The sequence below is a fragment of the Drosophila miranda genome, chromosome 2, assembly GCF_003369915.1.
Source record: "Drosophila miranda strain MSH22 chromosome 2, D.miranda_PacBio2.1, whole genome shotgun sequence".
NCBI lineage: Eukaryota > Metazoa > Arthropoda > Insecta > Diptera > Drosophilidae > Drosophila > Drosophila miranda.
Genome location: NC_046675.1, coordinates 3,195,005 through 3,216,135, shown reverse-complemented (window position 1 = coordinate 3,216,135; position 21,131 = coordinate 3,195,005). Strand labels below are relative to the sequence as shown.

Below are 21,131 nucleotides of genomic sequence, written 5' to 3'. Positions count from 1 at the left end.
CATGCACAATCTGAATCACACACCCACACAGACACACAAGTGAGCTTTGGGTTTGGGGACACATGTGTCGTGCCCCAGCAAAGTTGCAGTCAAAGTGCAGTCTTAGTGAAGTCAGTCAGTCAGTCACTCAAAGTTCACTGCTGCCACTGCTGCTGGTGCTGGTCGATTATTTTGATACCCATTGTTCTTCGTTGGCACAAAAGAGTAGACGGCAGAGGAGACAGCATTCGATTTTCAGTGGCCACGATATCTAGAAGAATCCCAACATTCGACTAGGAATTGGCAGGGCTATAAGTAGTGCCAGGAGCTACTTACAAGAGACAGATTAACCTTTGGTCTCCGTAGTTCCGTAGACCGAATCACAATACTTACTGAGAGCATCTCCAAGTCGTCCATCTAGTGTTTAGGATTCGGAATCTGGTTCAAACGTATACTAGAGGATATCTTGCAGTCTCTACCTTGGACTGGCTTACACTTACTAGTTGTTTTCCTGTTAACTGGCCAAGATTTTTGGTCTCTGCTGCTGATGCTGCTGCTGTTTGTTTGGTAACTATTTAGGCAGCATAAGCAATCTCTGGCCGTGTGTCTGCAACTGGTGAGTGCGTCTGTGCTCTTGGCCAGCTCATTTGCATAATTCAGTGAATCAAACAATGTGACATGTTGCATGCAACGCCTGGCTGCGTGGCAAGGCTGGTGGTCCACACATAACTCACCCTCTCCATCATCTCCTTCCGCCCAGACAGGCCGGCAACGGCTCAAAAGCTTTCATGTCACACAGACATGAGAGTGTGCTTTATTGTTGCCTCCTGCCCCTGCCCCTGCCCCTGCCTCTTCTGTCTGAGCTCCCTCCGCTCCCGCTGCCGGCTTCTGGAGAACCTCTGACTCTGACTTTTTGGCATTTTTAATTAGGCCCAACTTTGCCATGTGTCGGGGCTGGGCCTGGGCCATGTTTTATTATTTCGTTGTGTGCGCTGCAGTGTGCAACTTTTATTTTCATGCGTCATTCAGGCATCGCATGGCCCCGTCCCGCCCCTTGCTGCATGTTGTAATTGTTGCTGATGTTGCTCTTTGTGTGTGTGTGTGTGTGTGTGTGTGCGTGTTTTCGTTGACACCAGCCCCAAAACCAACATACAACAAGCACACACACACATGGTACAACACTCACACTCTCGGACCCACTCTCAGACCCACTCCGGGTTTATAGTTCAAGGTGAATACGGAAAACTTTTGTGGGTCGAGCTGCGGGCGTTTGAAATAAACTCGTAAATGCTTCCACTGCCCCTGCTTCTGCTGTTGCTTCTGTTCTTCTGATGCTTTTGTTGTTGCGGCAGCTTTTTGTTTATTTCGAAAGCGTTAAAATTTTAAACTTACCCCAAATTCTTCTGGCATGCTCTTGCTGCTGCTACTGCTTCTACTGCTGATGTTGCTGCAACATTCTTGCCCCGTGTCACGCTACTAAATGTTTTACATTGTTCGACCCTTTCTTTATTTTTCGGTTGATGGCATGACACAGGGACACAGGGGCACCGGGGCACCGGGGACGGTGCACTGCCTGCAGTTGCATGCAGCCTGCAATTATTGCGCAGTTATTGCATGTCGTGTGCGGGCCCAATGAATTATTACGTATACGCAGTGTGTCCAGGGCGAAAGCACGACAAGAAAGAGGCAAAAGAATGTTATGGAGGGCCTACCGTCCAGCCTGAAGATGGTCATAAAATATAGGAAACTGTGACATTTACCCGACACTGCCATGCAGAATATATTGGAGTTTTTGCAGCTCATTTATTCTCGATTATATATAATTAATAAGGGAAGTTAGTCGGCAATCTTCTTGTGTATCCGCTTCTGATAATTCTGGGCCAAGATGTTTATAATTAAAACGAATGAAAAGCCAACGAATGCAATGCCATATGTCTGCAAGGAAGTGTCCGCGGGCGATGACGGCCAGTTCGAAAAAAGCATTCCCATAGGTCGCCAAAGCCAGGATTTCAAAGAATTTGATGCTCTCCGCCACGCGCTTCACGAACAGCTTGCACTTGTCCAGCATGCAAAGATTCATCTGGTCCTTTTCAGCATTCAGGGCTTCGAACTCGACCAGGTCCTCGGCATCATCAGGATCGTAGCCGTGCAAATATGCCGCCCTGGCCATGAAGTAGAGAGGCAGCTCTCCCAGAGCGACTCCAGTACCCCAAAGAAATGCCTCCAGTCGTACCTTCGATATAATGGCCCATACGGCTCCGCCGGGCAGATGATGTCATCCGGATAGGGAAGACTAGGACTCGGGAACTGGAGCGAATTGCACTGGTATGCGGCCATCGTGACGCTGGCGATGTGAGGTCCCAAGTAGAGGTAAAATGTGGGTAGGCCGATGCAAAGCCCTGCAGTCGAGAGCACGCCCAGACCCAACCAGAACACAAAGAACCAGGTGTTCCGATGCACTTCCTCCCTGACCAGCTGATCTGGTCCATTCATCTTGAAGATTAAGCCGAATAAAAAAGCGAATACCATTACAGCTACCGGCACATGAATCCAGTTCGAGGCCACAATACTTGGATGTCCTCCAAGGTTGGTGCCAGAGCACGCTGACGCTTCTCCTTTTGAATCTTCTCCTTACTGCTAGATCCTGTTTCTATGCCAAATACCAATTTGTCCATTTTAATCTTCTCTTTATTGCCAATGACAAGGAGGATAAAAGGCTGGGGATCTCGATTCTGTTCCTGTTCCTACTCGTATTATTTTCTATTGCTACTATCGACGTGTTCACTGGTATTTACGGGTAAGTACAGAACCGTAGTAAGTAGTAGAACCGAATTAAATGCTTATTGAACTCACCTACTCAAAAAATACATGCTTTTAGAAGTAAGATTAAATATCGACTGGGACTAGTGGAAAGGTAGCCAAAAACTCCAGGCTTGTATCATCCATTTCAAAACTTTTCTGAATTCAACATGCAGATATGTAAATGCGGATTAGTTGAAGAATGATAATGATCTCGACCTGTAGCTCATATAATTACATGTACTGAGGTAACTACCATTAGGTTACCCGTCAATAGGTATTTTTTTCCGTCCCTCAATTGTTCTACTACTTTCTATATATGTGCAATACTTTTCGAACCTACCTCAAGCCAAATGTCCCATATAAGGTTAGGTAATCGGGTCTGCCGTCTTCTGTCAAACGAAATAGCTGCCATATCGTCGCTCAACCAAGACTCTTGGGTCGCTGTGGCAATGGCTACGCAATCCATGAAGCTATGGAGCCCCCCCAACGGCCTTGGCCAACTTGCCAATAAGTTACATGTCCCCAAGTGGCAACCGCAAAGGTCACGCACAGCTCGCCCCACACCCAACCCCTCTAATCACACACTAATTAAAGGCTAGTTGGGGTAGCTATTGGTACCATTGCGGGTTCGAGTATTAATTAGAGTTTAGTTCAACAATTGACTGCAGCAGAACCCTAGCCCCAGGGGACTATGCCACTTGGAAGAAGCAAACGTCATGGCATAAACGAGAGCCAACAATTTATCATTCGGAAGCAACTGACAGTGGCAGCAGGCAGAGGCAGAGGCATCAACATCCAGCAGTGGCATCAACAAAAGGCAAACAGACGTTGTCAACGCCAAAACCACTGAACTGTTAAAAGTGCCATTGAATACAGCAACAAACCGATGCTGGGCGCAACTGTGCAAACAGACGGAAAGACGGGAGCCGGAGTCTAACATGCATGGCTAGATGCGATGGGTATTTGATAGATACAAGCCTGGGGCATTACCTGTACCGTATGCCCTGAGATGGAAGTGGAGGTGGAGGTGGAGGTGGAGGTGGAGGCACGGCACGCATGTGGCAGCTCTATTCCCGCTCCCCGCCCGTCCCTCTGGTTCCCTGAGCGTTAAATAGTTTTGTTTATTGCACATTGAAATCGAGCCAGCGAGCAATTCGGTGGCTGCTCGGATACACTCCAGCGATCTAATCAGCAATCTCAGCGTCGCGACGTTGACATGAAATTTCTCATACGCTCGGTTAGCCCCGACGTCGACGCTCGATCGGCTATATGTCTATATTCCCCCGCTTCTACGCTTCTACGGCCATTTGCATACACAGCTTCTGCGGCTGTGTAGCTGTGTGAGGCTATCTCTCTCTCTCTCTCTCTCTGTGAGTGTGTGTGCTCGGCTGTATCTCTGACTTCACCTGGCGCTCTGAGGGATCGCTCGACTCAGACCCCCAGATCAGTGCCAGAGCTATTTGCAAGTCGAGAGCCGCGCGAGTCAGACGTGCAGCTACAAAAACTACAAACAAGCCAAAACGTATAACTAATAAAATACTCACAAAAGTAATAATAACAAAATCGAACACCAAACCGCATGCAAAGTTCATTTGGCTAATGGAAAAGGCCAGAGTCAAAGCCAAACAATATTTGAAAAAACTGCAAAAAATAAACAATACAATGAACGGGAATATGTGAAAGTGTTTGCGAATAATTAGCGCATCGATGCCCGCGTGGCCCACATCTGCAAATTGGGCAAATCTATAATTCATGGGTCGGCTTAACAGGACACGGATTCGGACTCTGAAAGGGCGGATAGGGCTCCTGGCCTGTTTGCATATGTAAATACATAAAGGGTTTAATCTGCAGGCGATTGGGCGGCAAACACGTGCTAAACTGTGCCAAACATAGCCCGCAAACATCCAAACGCAAACTAAACCAAAAAGTGTATCTCTGTATCTGTGTATCAGTGGATCTGTGCATCTGTGTTCCTGTGCATGTGTATCTATGAATTCTGGCCTAAAATCAATTACTATTTATTACACGAACATGCTGCAGCGACTCTAACAACAAAGCCACCAAAAACAATGCCTCAATCAGCTTCAACGGCCCCGTGGCTATGCAAAATAGCCATAGCCATGATATTCCTAATGCTGCATCCACATTCCAGCGGTAAGTTACACGAATATTTCGGACACAGACTCCTCCTCCTCTCGGGGGCCGGGCGCCGCTAATTGGCAGCTTTGACGCACTTCATTTGGAATTTTCACAAAAGTTTTAGAACTGATGTAATCCCAGAGAACGAGCGAGCGAGAGAGCGGTGAAGATGCATCGATCCAATCAGTTTTGCACTTGCAATTTGCATTCAATGGCCAAGTGGAAAACCAAAACCTAAGCTACACAGATCAATTTACAAGCGAGTGCCAGACAGAGTATGGGAGATGTGCACGTCAGCTGTTATTAGCTTTATTTATATATGGCATAGAAATTCTGAGAACAAGCTTGCAATGGTTTGAGTAACACAATAACTTGGGCTAGGAAATACCTTGCTTTGAGGTACTAGAAAAATCTGTTGAAACTACAACATCATTGAGAGGTATGCCTTAAATAGATCAAGGCTTCAGTACAAATTATCAGATCTCTGTGGTTCTATGACAAACATGGTCATAGGCATAGTGTCACAAAAAAAAAAAAAACGGTAATTATCAATTAAGGAAATCAAAAACTAATCCATTAACAAATTGGCTTTCAGTATCTATTTTTTAGTTATAAACAAGCATCAGGCTGATTAATTGTCCATTTTTTGATTAGGTGAGAATAATGTGGAGGAGCAGTTCTATCTATAAATGCATGTTTTACTATTTCTCTGCCCACTACCCCCCTTTTTCGAACCTACATCTCCATGCAACTTGTAGAAGTCCCCTATTTTCCTGTGTTCAATCATTATAATCTTAGAATGAATCTATAAACCAACCATCAATTTATTATCCAGTTTTATAGGGGAAACTATAATGAGTTCAGTTTAATAGAATGTATTAGCTTTAGCCTCTAGATACTCGAACATGATTGATTTTCTCATTGCTTAGTTATGCATAAAGATTCCACATTAATTGATGCACAGTCATAAAGGTACAGTATATGGTATATATTTTTATATAGTACCAACTGTAGACATCCCCTCAGCTAAGTAGTAATTGATATGCAACAAACGCAGACGTTATGACTGCTCAGCAATTTGAAAAATGTTTTGATTCCCAGTCATGCGTGGCCCTCATCTCAGGCATACCCGTACGTACTCGTAGTACCTCTAAAATATGTGCCTCGGATATACATTCCACAGATCTAGCGCCTTATCGGGCATCAAATTCTTACCGTTTCGCTTCCCCCACAGCTGCCCTGCTACTCAAATGTCCGCTGCACCAGATGCAGCTCCAGAAGATTGTGGGATTCCGACCGCCGCTCGATCATCTAAGCGAGGGAAATTTGATCTATGCACCGCCTCCTGGTAGCAAGTTCAAAGATCGGGATAGACGCAGCGGAGGCGTGGATTGGGATCGCCGCAGTGCGGATAAGGATTGGGATCGCCGGAGCGGGAATCAGAATGGAGACCAGGAGCCGCCGGCTAGTCAGATGTGCTGGCGCATCTGCGACGAGGATCCCGACTGCATTGCCTATGTGCATCTGTTGGACACGGACGAGTGCTATGGGTATTCCTACTTTGAGCGCACCTCCCGCTATCTGGCCATATCAGGGGAACTGCCGCTGGTGGCCGATGCCGAGGCCGTGTTCTACGAAAAGACCTGCCTGAGGGGTAAGCCATCTACAGCCGGACACGAGGGCGTTACCGACCTTGGCTAACTTCTAATTGGTTGCAGTTCCCGATGCGTGCAAAGGTCGTCTGTGGGCGCTGACCAAAATTCCCGGTAGCACGCTGGTGTTTCAGAGCAAGAAGACCATTTCGCGGCTGGTCACGCGTCGTGAGTGCGCCGAGAGATGTTTCTTCGAAACCCAATTCAAATGCCTCTCGGCCTCGTTCGCCCCCTCGTATCGGAACAATCGTGAGCGGTAATTGTCGGGGTTTTCTGGTGAAATTAATTGCCTTTGTTATGCATTTTTAATGCATGCCAGAGGCTTTTCACCGGATTATGACATCATCGCTGGCTGTGGCCCCCCAAAGCGAAGTCATAAATCACCCAGAGATACGATTCGGGGGGTTCTAGCCTGAACGAATAGTAGCTGAAACCGTTTGACAATATTCCAATATCCGCCACAGGTTTCGCAACGATGTGGGTCCCAGTCCATCGCCACGCCTGGGGCGGTGCATGCTGAGCGACAGGGACAAGACCATCCAGCCAGATGCCTTCAGGGCGGCGCCCTACGATGAGGAGTACATGGAGAACCAGTGCCACGAGCGGGCCATAGAGAGCGACAACTGCTCGTACGAGCTCTATGCCAACAGCAGTTTCATCTACGCGGAAGCCAAATATTTGGGCCTAACCCAGAAAGAGGTGTGTCTCCGTCTCTGTCTCTGTCCCGGGCTGGCCCCGGCTCGTCGTAGTTCGGCTGTCGCGCATTATGATTGTAATCGATTGGGATGGCAACTGAATGATTGATTGATGACCCTTTCGTATTGCAGTGTCAGGCGCTGTGCTCGCACGAGTCCAAATTCTACTGCCAGGGGGTCTCCTTCCACTATGTGAACCAGCTCATCCTCTCCGAGTGCCTCCTACACTCGGAGGACATTGTTTCGCTGGGTCCGCGCAGCCTGAAGCTTCGCGATAACTCAGTCTATATGCGACGGGTTAAGTGCCTGGATGGTGAGTACATATGTATATAGCCAATCCAATACTTACTCAAGAGTATGTACACATTTTCTGCTACCAAAAAGTTCAAGTCTTCTGCACGAGGGAGGAGATGAGCATCAGGTACAACCCGAAGGACTGGTTTGCCGGCAAGATCTATGCCAGCATGCACTCGAAGGACTGCCTGGCACGCGGAACGGGCAACGACAGTGTCCTCTTGACGCTACGAATTGGCAGCGAGGTCAAGGAGAACCGATGCGGAATCCTGCGGGCCTATGAAATGACGCAGGCATACCAGAGGTAAGCCTCTCATTTTTACATATGTAGGTGTATTTCCTCTATCCAAGAATTGTACTCTTTCTAGAACATTTATCTCCGCCTTGGTGGTCATACAAAACAATCCGAATGTACAGACCCAAGGCGACCGACTCATCAAAGTCGGCTGCATCCAGAGCAACGCCACCGCCTCGCTGGGCGTGTCTGTGCGGGACAGCAGTGTGGACGCCTCGGAGCACGTACCCAGTGCCATTGCTCTGGAGTCCTCGGTGGAATATGCCGAGCAGTAAGCGACGCCATATGTCTACAGAATACTGTTTTCTTAATGCCTCTATTCTCGCAGCATGTTTCCCCACGAGGGAGTGGTACACTACAACAGCACCACTGGACCCCAGCCGCATCCCAAGATCACGCTCCAGATAGTCGACCTCTCGCACCAGCACGAAACGAATGACGTGCAAATTGGCCAGAATCTGGAGCTCCAAATCGTGGCTGAATACAGCCCGCATCAGTTGGCCGAGCATCTGGAGCTGCAGCTGGCCCCACTGCCGGATTTCCGAGCGACCTCGCTGGTGGCCAAAACGCAGGATAACGAGAACTACGTGCTGCTAATCGACGAGCGCGGCTGTCCCACCGATGCCAGTGTCTTTCCGGCCCTGGAGCGCGTTCGCACACACTCCAGGAGTATGCTGCGAGCCCGCTTCCATGCGTTCAAGTTCTCCGGCACCGCCAACGTCAATTTCGATGTGAAGATCCGGTTCTGCGTGGACAGGTGCTCCCCTAGCAACTGTGTGGGCCACAGCAGTGACACCTGGCATCGTCACAGGCGCCAGGTGGAGCACCCGGAGCGGCAGCTAGAGCAGCTAGAGCAGCGGAGAGTTCAGAATCCCGTGTACATCTCGACAGTTGTGGATGTGCTGCCGGATTTGCCCACCAACACGACAACACCAACGACTACTCCTCCCATGGGCAACGCGAGTGCGCAGATGGAGCTGCCGCTTAACTACAATCTTCGCGTTCACGGTCCGGACCAGACCAACGCCAACAGTTACATGTATGGAGAGCGGGGCGTGCTGCTGATTGCTGGCATCGACGACCAGCTGCATCTGGATAACGTGTGCATGAACCAGAGCCTGCTGATAGCACTGTTCATTTTCTGGCTCATCTGCCAGGTGGCTATGCTCTTTGGCTGCGGCATGGTGCTGCAGCGGTACAGACGCCTGGCCAAGCTGGAGGAGGAGCGGCGGCGACTGCACGAGGAGTACCTAGAGGCTAGACGCGTGCACTGGGCGGACCAGGGCGGATACACACTATAATTGTCTGGGACGCGTACAAAATGCATCTTAATTTAATAAACTAATGCGAATCTTACATACAATCGAAGCGGAACACTGAGACAAATGTTCAGGCGGCTGGCTGTTCAGGAGTTCTTTTTGGGATGGTAGCTCTCCCACTTGCGATGGTTCAGCAAATTGAAGTCCTTGCAGTGAAGGGCTATCTTGCGCAAGTATTCCGCGAGCTTCAGCAGCTCCGTGTCCGTGGCGCGATTGAGGTGAGCCTGCCGGAAGGGGCGTATCTTGAGGCCGGACTTGGGATTCATTAGGAAGTTGCGGCGAATGTCGTCGAACATAATGGTGTTGCTGGAGTTATACTGCTTGTAGAGGGCCCAGATGACGCCCAGGGGCTTAACGTCCACAACACCGCGTTCCTGAACGTGCACTGAGATCATCGCATTCGAGTCGAGGTAGAACATAATTTTGTAGGTGTCATTGTTGCTCACTCCCAGCAGACGCATCTTCTCCTCAATCCAGCGCATGCTGGTGGCCGACCAGATCACTATATCGTAATCCACATAGGCGGATTCGAGAAACGTGTGCAAGAACGGGCGCATCAGTTGTGAGCCTGTCTCTGCGGGCGAGCGGTGATCGAAAAGCGTATAGTCTATGTCCAGGACGAGCAATTTCTTGCCCTCGCGAGGCGGCGCCAGCTCATTTATCTTGTAGTCGCGGACGCGACGCTGCACCTTGGCCAGATAAACTGCCGAGTTTTCCACGGACTCTTCGCGCTCCTCGGCGTCATCGAAGTCGTCCACCACTTCGCCCACATCCTCGGGCAAGCGACAAGCATCCTCAATGTCCGCCTCTTTCGAGCCGACCATCATCAGCTTGAAATTCGACTTCAGCTCCAGGGCACCTATCTTTACATTGTCCGCAGCGGTTTTTCCTGCAAGATCAGATTGTAGACGAAGGTTTTTGGAGTCGTACATGGCAATTACCTTTGTACTTCAGATTTAATAGTTTTTGGCGCTCCGGGCGCACCTGTGTCTTGCGGAAGATCTCATGACGCAGCACTTCGACAGTGTCCTGGTCGGTCAGGTCCACCGGGTACTCCTTGCCGCTCCATTTAACAACAACAACCACTTCCTTAATTTCGTTCATGGTCGCATAAATTGTTCCAAATTTTTGCGCGAGAAAATTTGCATAAACGAAAAACAGCTGTCAGTAGAGGTATTTCAGCAGTGATTTTACAGCTGCTATCAACCCGATCTACTGCAATGTTGTTTAATTTTAACAACAATTAAATGGTAATTTGGTATCCTACGCCCCAAAATCGAAGCATTTTAATTTTAAATTAATAATGCTTTGCTCTAAAATAAGCTTTATTTGCTGAAAAATCTAAAAAAAACAAAACGAAATAAAGCAATAAGCTGTTAAAGCAACGCTGTGAGACTGTTAGGCGCAAAACAGATGGGGCTGTTAACGCAACGCTGGAAGACTGTTAGTGTTGCGCCTAACACTAATGGTGCTGTTAACGCAATGTCAAATTTGACAGCTGCGTCGGCGATTGTGATTTGCAATTTTTGTAGCTTGGAAATAAAAAAATATATTTTATTTGATAAAGCTCCGGAATAAAAGCAACGAAAATGTCCAACACACAGGCGACCGTCACCGCTTACTTGGCTTTGCAAAAAAAGACTACAAACAAAGATCTTGCTGCCGAGTGGACGCTCATCGAGGAGCTGCATAACGAGAAGTAAGCATAAACTCATGGGCCCAAGAGTTTTGATATAATTTGCGAATTTGTACAGGTTGTGGAACGAGCTGACAATCAAACTGGTGACATTCGTGCGCCATGAATCGCTGCAGGACGAGTCGGCGCTGCTGCAGCTCTACCAGAACTTCCTTTCCACCTTTGAAACAAAGTGAGTCCCTCCATGACTTGGCACAATTGTAGATTCACATATATCTTGATTGATTTACAGAATAAACCCGTATGGTCTGATCCAAATTCTCGAAGTAGTCGTGGACAACATTAGCGACAAAGCAGAGGCCATCGAATTCCTCGAGAAAATTAAGGACAAAGTCAAGATCTGCGATGAGGCTGTGTGGTACCTGCAGGTCATGCAGGGCAACCTCTATCTCACAAATCTGAACGACCTGAACTCCACCAAAAAGATCATCGAGGAGCTGCGCGATGTCCTGGAGGAGGCCGGCTTCGTGACGCCCGTTCACGGCAAATACTACATGCTCGCCTCGCAGTACTATCGCCGTGTGGGCAAGCACAGCGACTACTACCGATGCGGCCTGCAGTTCTTGGGCTGCTCGCTGGACGACTACCCACGCGACCAATGGGCACAGCAGGCATTCTTCCTGGGACTGGCTGCCCTGCTCGGCGATGGCGTCTATAACATAGGCGAGCTGCTGGCGCATCCCATTTTGGAGTCGCTGCAGGGCACTGACAACGTGTGGCTGGTGGACCTGCTCAAGGCATTTAACACCGGCGATATCAACAAGTACGTAGAACCACATCATAGCCGTGGGCTAGTAGCTAATCGTTGTACTCCCCAGATTCAATGACATGAAGAAGATCTGGTCAAAGATTCCCGATCTGGCTGCCCAGGAGGTCAAGCTGCGCGAGAAGATCTCTCTGCTCTGTCTGATGGAGATGACATTTAAGCGATCGGCCATTCAGCGAGCCATTTCCTTTACGGACATTGCCCATGAGACCAAACTGCCGGCCAAGGCAGTGGAGCTGCTGATCATGAAAGCCCTGGCCCTGGATCTGGTGCGCGGCGAGATCGATCAGGTGGCTGGCGTCGTAAACATGTCGTGGGTGCAACCCCGCGTCCTGAACCGCAACCAGATCGCCGGCATGGCCAGCACCCTGGACTCCTGGATGGGATCGATCACGAGCATGGAGAAGCTAATGGAGAACCGTGCAGCTGAAATTCTCACCAACTAGGCTTAAGTTTGATCTTGATTTCCATTTGCGTAAATGCCTTTGTATTTAATTAAAACCCATCTAAAGTCACTATTTGTGTTATTTTCGTTTTGGTTTTATTCACTTTCGGACTATTGTTTCATTCTTTTATATCTCCCTGAAAGTTTCGCGTGTAAAAATGTTAGCTTTTGTGCGTTGAGGACAGAACTTATGGACTAGACTAAGCCAACGCTTAGTTTTCATATCAGATCACTTATCGCGGAGTTGTTGCTTAAGGCTAGTGCTTATCCGTATGGGTTATTTACAGTTGTAAGAATACAGTGAATTTAGTGGTAGACTCTGGTTTCCTAGGGTGCTAAATGTCGATAATCAATTTGGAATCTTCTACAGCAATAATCGCCGCCGCGTGCATATCACTTGCTGTTGCCTGGCGGGCGTGGGCGCGGCGACACCCACCGCCTCTAGCCACTGTGCCCGCAATCAAATGTTCAGGCAGCGGAGTTTCGTCTCTGGCACGCGGGACGTGAACTCGAACGAGGGCTGGCGGCGAATGTCCTCGTGGGAGTCGCGACGTATCCTATCTGGATTGCGGCCCATCACAGACGACATAGGTATTTCTTGGCGGTACAGTTCGTCCAGCACCAGACGCTCCAGCTCGAACAAATGCTCATCCCGCACGCCGGGTATCTCCTCGTGCATGAACATCGCCAGTCGCAGCAGGTACTCGGCGTTGTGGCCGCTCGGACCTCTACTGGTGGCGATCTGGTGGGCGATTTCCAAAAGCGGCGCTTCGCCCAGCCAATGCTGATTCTCCGGCGTGGCCACATAAACCAGCACCTCGACGGCCTCGCCACTGAAGGGTGTGTCTTGGGAGGCGACGCGGGGGAAGAACTTAGCCTCGAGTGTAGCATAGCCACCTGTAAGGGATTGGAGTCATGGTTAGTCATTAGTTAGTTAGACAGCGGGTATGAGAGTTCTGATTGTCACATACCTAGGGTGCATTCACGCTGCTTGAGATACTCGAGGGCCGTATTGCCCGTTACTCTGTAAGCACAGCCCCATGTAATACCCTGCAACGGAAATGAAAAGAATACTTAAAAAGAGATCACATTTAAAAGTAATCTAAAAATAGTTGTTTCTTCTTCGTTCCGCGCGTGATTTGAACCCGTGGTACTTTTCGTAGATTTCCTAATCTGCTTATAATTCCCAAGTATTTTTCCGTTAGTTCTCGCGTTTATATACCGCTCTTTTCGTAGTTCTATGAGCCGGTTTGAGTTTTTCATGCTTGTCTCTCGGGGTCACAAACGAGTTCCTGGTAACTCTCTCGATCAATGCCCTGGGTAAAGTCCCCGGGCCTAGGATAGAAAGTATCAAGGTGTAAAATTGCATGTGTTCTTGCCTGCCTCTCTAGAGAAAGGCACACATTCGCCTATATTCCGCGGAACTGCGCCTTGCATATGATGAAGAGGGATCCGCAAGGATCTCGAATTATTACGCTCGGTTGTCTGCGGAAATCTGCCAGAGTTTCTCACCTAAGATATGGACGAGTTGGTTTGGTTGGCATTCACCATGCGTCTACGCTGGGGTTTGTCGCCTACACAGAATGGGGCTTACATTGAGAAATTCGGGCCGGCGCGCACACACTTTTTGCAGTAATTTATGAGTTTTAAATTCGAGTTTACTTACCTCTTTGTCCTTCATCAGGGTCGCTACACGCCCAGGCTGCAAAACACAAAGAGAGGAGGAAAATAATGTATATGTCAGTATTATTCGTCATCATAAAATAAAATGCATTTTATACGTCTTTCTTTATGGTATGTACATATGTATGTATATGGATTGCTTTTATCGCCCTCACAAAGGTTCCCTGCACGTCTGCACGATCTGATTTCTTTTTCTATATATTGTATAAAAGGCGGACCTTGACTCATTTTCGCCCTTGGAGTCTTTGTCATAGGAGTGACCCAGATTGCTGGTAAACATATTCTATTTGTCGTTGCGTAAAACTCAGCTATATTTTTCTATAAGGGTTTTTGAGCTGAGATTGCTTGCTTCCTAGTAACTATTGCATAAAGTGTTGAAGAGGGAGAGCTAAAACTGATAGAAGCACATCTGGGCTGAATAACAAACACATTCCCAGATCTACTAATTCTATTCTACATTCCTTACCGTACCGTGAAGTGTAACTCAATTTTCTCCAAAAGTATACAGGAATGCTGCCTTAAATATCATCTAAAAAAACATGTTCAAACCGAAACGTGTTTCACCTCCCCTCCCATTTGTAGATGTCTCCATTGCAAGGGGCTGGTCCCGCCCCGCGACTTGTTGGGCAAGCGAATTAGTTATGCTAATGGAGTATCCGATCCAATCTTAATGGGGAATCGCTTCGCTATAGGCATACTCGTACTGGGTACTACAGCATTGATGGCTGGCTGTCTATCTGACTATCTGGCTGGCATATGTTAATTTCACTTGTTTGTTTGCCATTAGCCAAAGCCCCAGCCCCAGGCCCAGACCCGACAAAGGCTGATAACACGCGACAAATAGATAACGAAAGCCGTATGTGTTTGAGCGGCACATTTAGCAAATAATAGCCGTAATAGTATAATAGTATTAAGATTGCTTCAGTGGCAGCCAGACAAGTGTAAATAAATAGCTAATAGATTCAGCACCATGCCAGGGCTGGGACTCACCTTTTCTTCTGTGCCGCGATGTGTGGCGTTGCCCTGCCAGAAGCGGCGCACGAATCCCCGGACGTAGCCCGTGATGCACTTGCTGAAGGTGAAGCCCGGATGCCAGCAGAGGGAGCCGTATCCAAAGACCCAGCACTCGGCTTCCGACTGCCCATTGTTGTTGGCATTGTTCAGGCGGTTCTCCTGCTCATTGTTGTCGTCCCTCCCGTTGTTGTTGTTGCGGCTATTGCCGTTGTCCTGCTCCGCGGAGCCGAGCCGCCCGCTGGTGAAGAGATCTTTGAAGTGAGCGGGCACTGCACCGGCCGCTGCCTGCTGATGTGCGCTGTAGTGAGCCATGTCCCCCGCGATCCGTTTGGGATAATTTTCAATGGATTCCAAAAGTTAAATTTCGATAATGCGTGTTGCGATCAGCTCCTTGGTTTGGCTTGGGACATGCAAGCTCCCGCTCCTCTTGGTCTCTTCACGCGCGATGGTCTCTCTGTTACATTGTTCGCCGGGCACCGGCTCGACCTTTCCACCGAGAGTCTACGTTGTGAATTCTGTTCGAAAAATCGAGTGGAGTTTACTTTACAAATTTGTACATTGTTTACTGTAGTGATGTGTGCCAAATACGAGTACGACTGTGTCGAATCGTGATATTTATTTCAGGCGACGCTTACTTGGTCAATCGAAAATCGAAATATTCTGCTAGTATTATTTCTGTTATTATTCTGTTGGCTAGTCGCTTCTCCTCGTCGACTGCGACTAAATAGTTCCGCGATCCGCAGGGAACTAAATTGCCCGCCCAGCGCGAAAGCCGAAAACATTTCCAACGCCCCAGACGGAGAAGAGGAAGCACCCCCACAGGCAGTGCAAAAAATATTGTATGAAAAAAAAATGTTAAATAAATATTTATGGACGCTCTGTGTCTGACGTCTCTCAAGACTTATCTACGGAGAGCTGTGGCTATGAATATGTAGGAACGTCTATTCAAATTGTTGCTGCTCTCCCGACTGTTCTCTCAGTCATCCACTCTCACTCTCCCTCTCTCTCTCTCTCTGTGGGTCGCTCTCTGTAGGTCGGTCACACTCTATCGATAGGGAAACCGGCCTTTGGGTTCTTTCGGTTTTCGCATTAAAGGCAAAAAATAAGGTGGCACAATCCATAAATAATCAAACAATTAAATAAAGTCAAGTATTTATATACCTTATAAACGCTAAATAATAGGCGATCATATAATGACTTGGCATTGGTCATCGACACGCAAAAAGAAACCCCATTCACCTGAAGGATCGATCATAAATTGGGGGGCATTTAATAATTATAATAAATATATAAATGCCCCTCAAATTAAGATTTGATTGTGGACTGATTTTTAAAAATCGCCAATCATGCCATCCACAAGGATCGTAAAGTCTCAGCCAGACACAAAACAAATCACTTGAACTAATATATGGTTTTACTGGTGAACATTTCTATATTCATTTAATTGCTGGTTTTCCTGGATTTTCATATTTATGAGGAATAAACCATGCATGTCTGTCTCTGCCTGGCAACACAGCACCAGAGCTCCACAGCTGATAGGGAAATTGTAACAGCCCTTTACACAGATTAGATAAGTCCAAAGCTGACGGATTTCGTAGAACCATTCTCATCCACAGAGTTCTTTGAACGACTCTGAGTGCCACTCTATGCGCTTCTCATCCGCTAAATGATTTCTCTGGAAGATCGTGTCTTGAACAGTGAGGACATCCAATTAAAGCAATTTAAAATATGATTACAGATGCATCAGTTACTTGCCGTAAAGAAATTTCCTTTGTTTATTTAAAATAATTTAAGTACAATCACAAGTACTATTATAACCATGTTCTTCTAGCAAATGAAGTTGATTTGCGCTAAAAATGTCCCATAAGTGAACGGACACATTCGTCCCAAAAACTGATACTATTCGAAGAGCATTCATTCTTCCGCTTATTTCGCGACCATATTTCAATCAAGTTTTTACTTTCGCGAATGGAATGGCGGCATCTCGTTTGCGGGAGCGATCTCTGCTAACTATTGTACATACATCGGCCGCCTCCCTAAACCAAGCACATAATTTAAACGGACAGGCCATCGACATATGAATGTGAATGTTTGGGCATGCGAGGTGTCGGCCTGCCACACCATCGGATCGTGATGTGGCGGCCCATTAACAAGACACGTTCATGGTATGCTTATACGATATATACGGCTATATTTCAAATTTACATATGTGTGTGTGTATAAAATGTGTGCTTGTATTTTTAGATATTTTATATCGCCTATACGCTTATACCACATTTTGCACACTTTGTTTTGATTGTCGCCTTCCTTCCCCAAAATCCGAGAGAATTTCGTTGGGTGGCTTCTGTGTGTGTGTGTGCTCGTGCTCGTGTGTATCTCCGAGCTTTCTGTTTTTATACGCTGTTTCTAAATACCAGCCTGTGTATTATTTATAACTCTATAGAGGTACGTATGTCTTCTTCTTGGGGATTGGCTTGGTATTTTGCATAAATAAATTGACCCAAAAACAGGCTGCTGGATGGAAAATTACCAAACAAAAACCAAAAGAAAACAAGTTCAAAAACCTAACGCACATCCGCAGGCGGCACTGGCACTCACACGCACATTCTCAGGCACAAACGGCCATTCCCATGCCCGATACCCAGGCGTACATCCACCTTTCTTACGCATTCGTTACGTACACGCAATGGTGTCCCCTCCTCGCTTTTTGGCAAATGAAAAACGCTCCGAAAAGAGAATCTGCTCGCTACACATTTCTGGGTCCTTGATACTGAACTTTTTTCATTGTGAAAGTTTTTTGCCAACGGTTCAAGGTTATTCCAACATTTTTTTTCCTTCTCATTCTTGCATTTGTTTATATAAAAGTGTTTAATAGTGTCTTTTCCTCGACGTGTGTGTGTGGGTGGGGGAAAGGGGTAGCTGGAGGGCCAGACTATGGCTAAAATCGACTTGCTTTTCGGTAGCAGGCGCTAGCCTAAAATTCTGTGCTCCGTTTTCTGTGTACACAGCAAAATGCTTAAGTACAAAAGATATGGCATGTACTCGCTCACATCCATATGTATCTACACACATGTACATACACATACATCTGTATAGGGGCATAAAAGTATCTGTGTACCCAAATGTATGTGTGGGGGGCGGCTCTAGAGCAGAGCTCGTCAAAAGTCCACAAAGCACACGACACGATACCATAGACAGACACGAATACTCCATGGATTGGCCTTTGGATTGGGTTGGGGTGGGATTTTGGTATTGGGGGGTTTTACGTGCAGCTGCCTTAATTTTCCCTCTTTCTTATATCATTTGCTTGTTGCTGTCACTTGACTTAACTTTCATCTCACAGCAAATTAACACAATTAAGATTGACAGCAACCAGAATGAATGGAATTAATGCCACTCTCTCTCTCCCTCTCTAAAAGGTACAAAAGTTTTCAAAGCAAGCCCCTAAAAATGCCGTCGTAATCGAATTAAATGCCTCTCCACATGTCTCAAGTGTCTTTTGACTTTATTTTGCAGATTATACAATTAATTTGAAGCCACTTGAGAATTAAATAAACCACGCTACTTGTGCAAAAAACAATTAAAAATATATTTTATTTTATTATACATAATGCAATTTAAAACATTAAATTTGACCACTACTAGTATTGTGGAGGCAACAACCGGGCAGGCCGGCTGCTCAATATTATTGATAAATCACTTAATAGAACGGACAGAACTCGAGTGTGTAATATACAGGCGTCCAATTGTTGCCTTTCCTTATCATCGCTCGGCCCGATAAGAGTTCATTATGACTGCGTCTGAGAAGGAGGGGCTTTTGATAAGCGGAGGCCCCCAGATACCACGTACGAGCTGTAGAGTTGCAAAATGCTGCCCCCTTGAAACTATTTTGTTGCAGGGTCTAGGCGAGCGATAAGAAATTATTAACTGAAGCCAGATGATAGATAAAAGTGTTTGCCAGACATTCGGATAGGACAATAACACGTAAGGTAAACAACTCTTGAGGTCTCTCGTCCACACACATGTCTTTAATTAACAATTAACACATTTGGCCTAATTTAGCTGAATTCGATTTTTGTCTTTTGCGCATTTTCATTTGTGTTCCGTCTGTATTTTGGTATTCGTCTCATTTTCAGTGGGTTTCAGTGTGGGACCCCACGTGTTGCTCTCTTTCTAAATATACTCGTAGTATAATCAAACAAAATACAATCTGGCGTCTTGAACTTTATTGATGTTTGCGGCCAACACTTGGAGATCTTTGCCCAAATAAGTTCTTTGGGCGGAAGTTTGCACTCACAACTGGGAAAAAGTCAATGTTGAATAATGCTAATAGTATGGAGCTTCTTCTTCAGACTCTCTTCTGTTTGCTTGATATATTTACTTGTGCCTATTATTAGCCCGTATTTATTTCTGTATGCCATTGCCCGTAAATTAACTTTTTGATTGCATTTTGCATTTCATTACTCTGTACTTAAATGCCTGACAAGACAACCTTGGAATGGCTTTATAATTGAAATATTTTGCTTATTTTAAATGGGTTAGCTGTCAAGGGAGCATAAATTAAATCCAAAGAAAAGGAGGCTATATATTTAAATAATCTTTTTATACATTTCCAACTGTGGAATGCGCACGGCACGTACCAATAAGGGCGAAACGAAATGACTCGCTTATAGGTTTAAATAATAGCTTAAACCCATTGATATCATTGTGAAACGTGACAGGCCCTAAATATAAGCTAAAGCTTTTGAAGTGTATACATAAGAGTGCTTGAAGAGCACAGTGGGCAGAGTGGGAAAAAAGCCACCAGATTCCTCCTGAATAAAATGCAGTTTGCAAAAGAAAATAATGATAACTTCATTGCAATAAACAATCGGCTTTCATTCAGCTGCCAGCCAGGGCATTGTACGTTGACCTTGGGCGTGTGACACTTCGGGGAAGAAAGCTGCTGTCGGCTGTCCATGTAATGGAGAGGAAGAGCTTTAGCGATTCCAGCTTCCAACAAAGAGTCAGTCGATATCCTAGGATTGTTGAATCAGATCTCTACTACATTTCGTGCATACATACAGTTATATAGTGCAATTAAATCGAATCTCATGTAATTTCATGGTCATCCCACGAATTGCATCAACAACTTGCATGCACAGTGAGTAGGCAGTAAATTAATGTATAGGTATTTACGCATACACATACACATACACGCATTATGAAATAAAAACAATAGCAAAAATCGCTGTAAGGTAAGAGAGGGAGAGAGCCCTTCCTAGAGAGAGTGAGAGTGTGAGGTGGAAGAAGCCAAGGCGTAATTCTACAAGGTGATGCATTTCCGAAAAGCTCTCGCATGAAAGGCGCTGTTATTGTTTCATTTCAAGGTACATATGTATATAAGTAGTATTTATTCTTCATTTAGCATCTTAATCTGTTTTTTAAACATATTAATTTGAATTTTTGGTGCATAAATACAAGGAAGAGGGAGAAACATCAGGGAGAGGGCGAGATACATGGTACAAAGGAGGACACAAAAACAAAACGCACACAAGCAAAATAATAACATCGCTCCCGAGAGTTTTAAAAGTAAATATGTACATATATACGTGCTGACACTGAAAGCTTTCAGCTGTATGTATATGTATGTACTTATGTATTTACATCTTTGTGTTGTGTACATAAATACACGTGTATGTGTATGTAATATACGCGACCGAGACCTGTCTGTCAGGGGGATTTATGATGAAAACTTTTGGCACACTGACACATATTCGGAAAGTAGGAATATCCATGTAGAGCAGCATGCAACAATTTGGCATTGTTGCAGCAGTTGTGCATTACCTGTACCTGTACATTTGTTGCCGCTTTCACAGTTAATTGTCGAATACTCTAATCTCTTTTTGGCTCAGCACGCACTTATCAGTTTCCGTTCAACTTTTGCACCAATTGTTTATTATTATTCTGTTTTATCAGCATTTTCTTTCCGTTTCGTTTACGCGACGTTGAGTAGAATTAACATTTTGTCCCGCTCTTTTCGAGTTTCGCAATAACAATAACAATAACAAAGTCTGTGATAGCACAGCGCGCGTCCGTTTTGGTTCAACGGTTGATTGTGAATGCGCCGTTTTTCCGCGCTCAAATAATGCCACGCAGTTGGATGCTCCTCAGTGGGGTGGCTGCTCACTGACACGCTTCTCTCTCTCTCTCTCTCTCTCCCTCTCTCTCTTCATTGACTTCATTGCCGTGTGGAAGCATACAATGTGAAAACATTTTCTTTTGCGATTTATTATTGACTTGAACCGGCTTTTTGTGGTTTCGTACTTGTGCAAGTATGCACATACGTATGTATGTATGTATGCACGTTCAT

The 21,131-nt window shown here is 46.2% G+C and overlaps 5 protein-coding genes across 8 annotated transcripts; 2 read left to right on the top strand and 3 right to left on the bottom strand.

Annotated features, from left to right (window-relative positions):
* Positions 1-1,687: 1,687 nt before the first annotated feature.
* Positions 1,688-2,654, bottom strand: LOC108154031 (vacuole membrane protein 1-like). Its single transcript, XM_017284123.1, has 4 exons — positions 2,550-2,654; positions 2,213-2,472; positions 1,943-2,141; positions 1,688-1,699 (listed from the first exon to the last, which is right to left on the bottom strand). Exons 1-4 carry the CDS (start codon positions 2,652-2,654, stop codon positions 1,688-1,690), a joined length of 576 nt encoding a protein of 191 aa, XP_017139612.1.
* A 1,584-nt stretch (positions 2,655-4,238) lies between these two features.
* LOC108157074 lies at positions 4,239-9,217 on the top strand. Its single transcript, XM_017288909.2, has 8 exons — positions 4,239-4,935; positions 6,155-6,574; positions 6,639-6,828; positions 7,037-7,271; positions 7,400-7,580; positions 7,652-7,865; positions 7,930-8,127; positions 8,185-9,217. Exons 1-8 carry the CDS (start codon positions 4,761-4,763, stop codon positions 9,155-9,157), a joined length of 2,586 nt encoding a protein of 861 aa, XP_017144398.1. The 5' UTR covers positions 4,239-4,760; the 3' UTR covers positions 9,158-9,217.
* On the bottom strand, positions 9,160-10,458 carry LOC108157075 (ubiquitin-like domain-containing CTD phosphatase 1). Its single transcript, XM_017288910.2, has 2 exons — positions 10,117-10,458; positions 9,160-10,064 (listed from the first exon to the last, which is right to left on the bottom strand). The coding sequence occupies exons 1-2, from the start codon at positions 10,277-10,279 to the stop codon at positions 9,262-9,264; spliced, it is 966 nt and encodes a 321-aa protein (XP_017144399.1). The 5' UTR covers positions 10,280-10,458; the 3' UTR covers positions 9,160-9,261.
* Positions 10,459-10,658: 200 nt separating this feature from the next.
* LOC108156529 (26S proteasome non-ATPase regulatory subunit 13) lies at positions 10,659-12,155 on the top strand. The gene is made up of 4 exons (XM_017288035.2): positions 10,659-10,874; positions 10,930-11,043; positions 11,104-11,634; positions 11,690-12,155. The coding sequence occupies exons 1-4, from the start codon at positions 10,765-10,767 to the stop codon at positions 12,081-12,083; spliced, it is 1,149 nt and encodes a 382-aa protein (XP_017143524.1). The 5' UTR covers positions 10,659-10,764; the 3' UTR covers positions 12,084-12,155.
* Positions 12,156-12,160: 5 nt separating this feature from the next.
* Positions 12,161-20,879, bottom strand: LOC108156530 (glutathione-specific gamma-glutamylcyclotransferase 1). 4 transcript variants are annotated; one of them, XM_017288038.2, is made up of 5 exons: positions 20,606-20,879; positions 14,756-15,294; positions 13,749-13,784; positions 13,054-13,132; positions 12,161-12,979 (listed from the first exon to the last, which is right to left on the bottom strand). In XM_017288038.2, the coding sequence occupies exons 2-5, from the start codon at positions 15,089-15,091 to the stop codon at positions 12,543-12,545; spliced, it is 888 nt and encodes a 295-aa protein (XP_017143527.1). In that variant the 5' UTR covers positions 15,092-15,294; positions 20,606-20,879; the 3' UTR covers positions 12,161-12,542. The 4 variants fall into 4 exon arrangements, with proteins under 4 accessions (XP_017143527.1, XP_017143525.1, XP_017143526.1 ...); XM_017288036.2 differs by having other exon boundaries at positions 20,612-20,879; XM_017288037.2 differs by lacking the exon at positions 20,606-20,879 and adding an exon at positions 15,415-15,524.
* Between the last annotated feature and the right edge of the window lie 252 nt (positions 20,880-21,131).

Bases quoted from the DNA above. Each gene is read 5' to 3' on its own strand.
- LOC108154031 (XM_017284123.1), bottom strand. From the start codon at position 2,654: ATGGACAAATTGGTATTTGGCATAGAAACAGGATCTAGCAGTAAGGAG. The intron at 2,473-2,549 runs GTATTGTGGCCT...TTAATCTTCAAG, and splicing joins CAACCTTGGAGGACATCCAA to ATGAATGGACCAGATCAGCT. The intron at 2,142-2,212 runs GTACGACTGGAG...CTTCATGGCCAG, and splicing joins TATGGGCCATTATATCGAAG to GGCGGCATATTTGCACGGCT.
- LOC108157074 (XM_017288909.2), top strand. From the start codon at position 4,761: ATGTGTATCTATGAATTCTGGCCTAAAATCAATTACTATTTATTACAC. The intron at 6,575-6,638 runs GTAAGCCATCTA...AATTGGTTGCAG, and splicing joins CGAAAAGACCTGCCTGAGGG to TTCCCGATGCGTGCAAAGGT. The intron at 7,581-7,651 runs GTGAGTACATAT...GCTACCAAAAAG, and splicing joins ACGGGTTAAGTGCCTGGATG to TTCAAGTCTTCTGCACGAGG.
- LOC108157075 (XM_017288910.2), bottom strand. From the start codon at position 10,279: ATGAACGAAATTAAGGAAGTGGTTGTTGTTGTTAAATGGAGCGGCAAG. The intron at 10,065-10,116 runs GTAATTGCCATG...CTGATCTTGCAG, and splicing joins ATTAAATCTGAAGTACAAAG to GAAAAACCGCTGCGGACAAT.
- LOC108156529 (XM_017288035.2), top strand. From the start codon at position 10,765: ATGTCCAACACACAGGCGACCGTCACCGCTTACTTGGCTTTGCAAAAA. The intron at 10,875-10,929 runs GTAAGCATAAAC...GAATTTGTACAG, and splicing joins GAGGAGCTGCATAACGAGAA to GTTGTGGAACGAGCTGACAA. The intron at 11,044-11,103 runs GTGAGTCCCTCC...ATTGATTTACAG, and splicing joins CTTTCCACCTTTGAAACAAA to AATAAACCCGTATGGTCTGA.
- LOC108156530 (XM_017288038.2), bottom strand. From the start codon at position 15,091: ATGGCTCACTACAGCGCACATCAGCAGGCAGCGGCCGGTGCAGTGCCC. The intron at 13,785-14,755 runs GTGAGTCCCAGC...TGTGTTTTGCAG, and splicing joins ATCGCGGCACAGAAGAAAAG to CCTGGGCGTGTAGCGACCCT. The intron at 12,980-13,053 runs GTATGTGACAAT...AATCCCTTACAG, and splicing joins GCAGCGTGAATGCACCCTAG to GTGGCTATGCTACACTCGAG.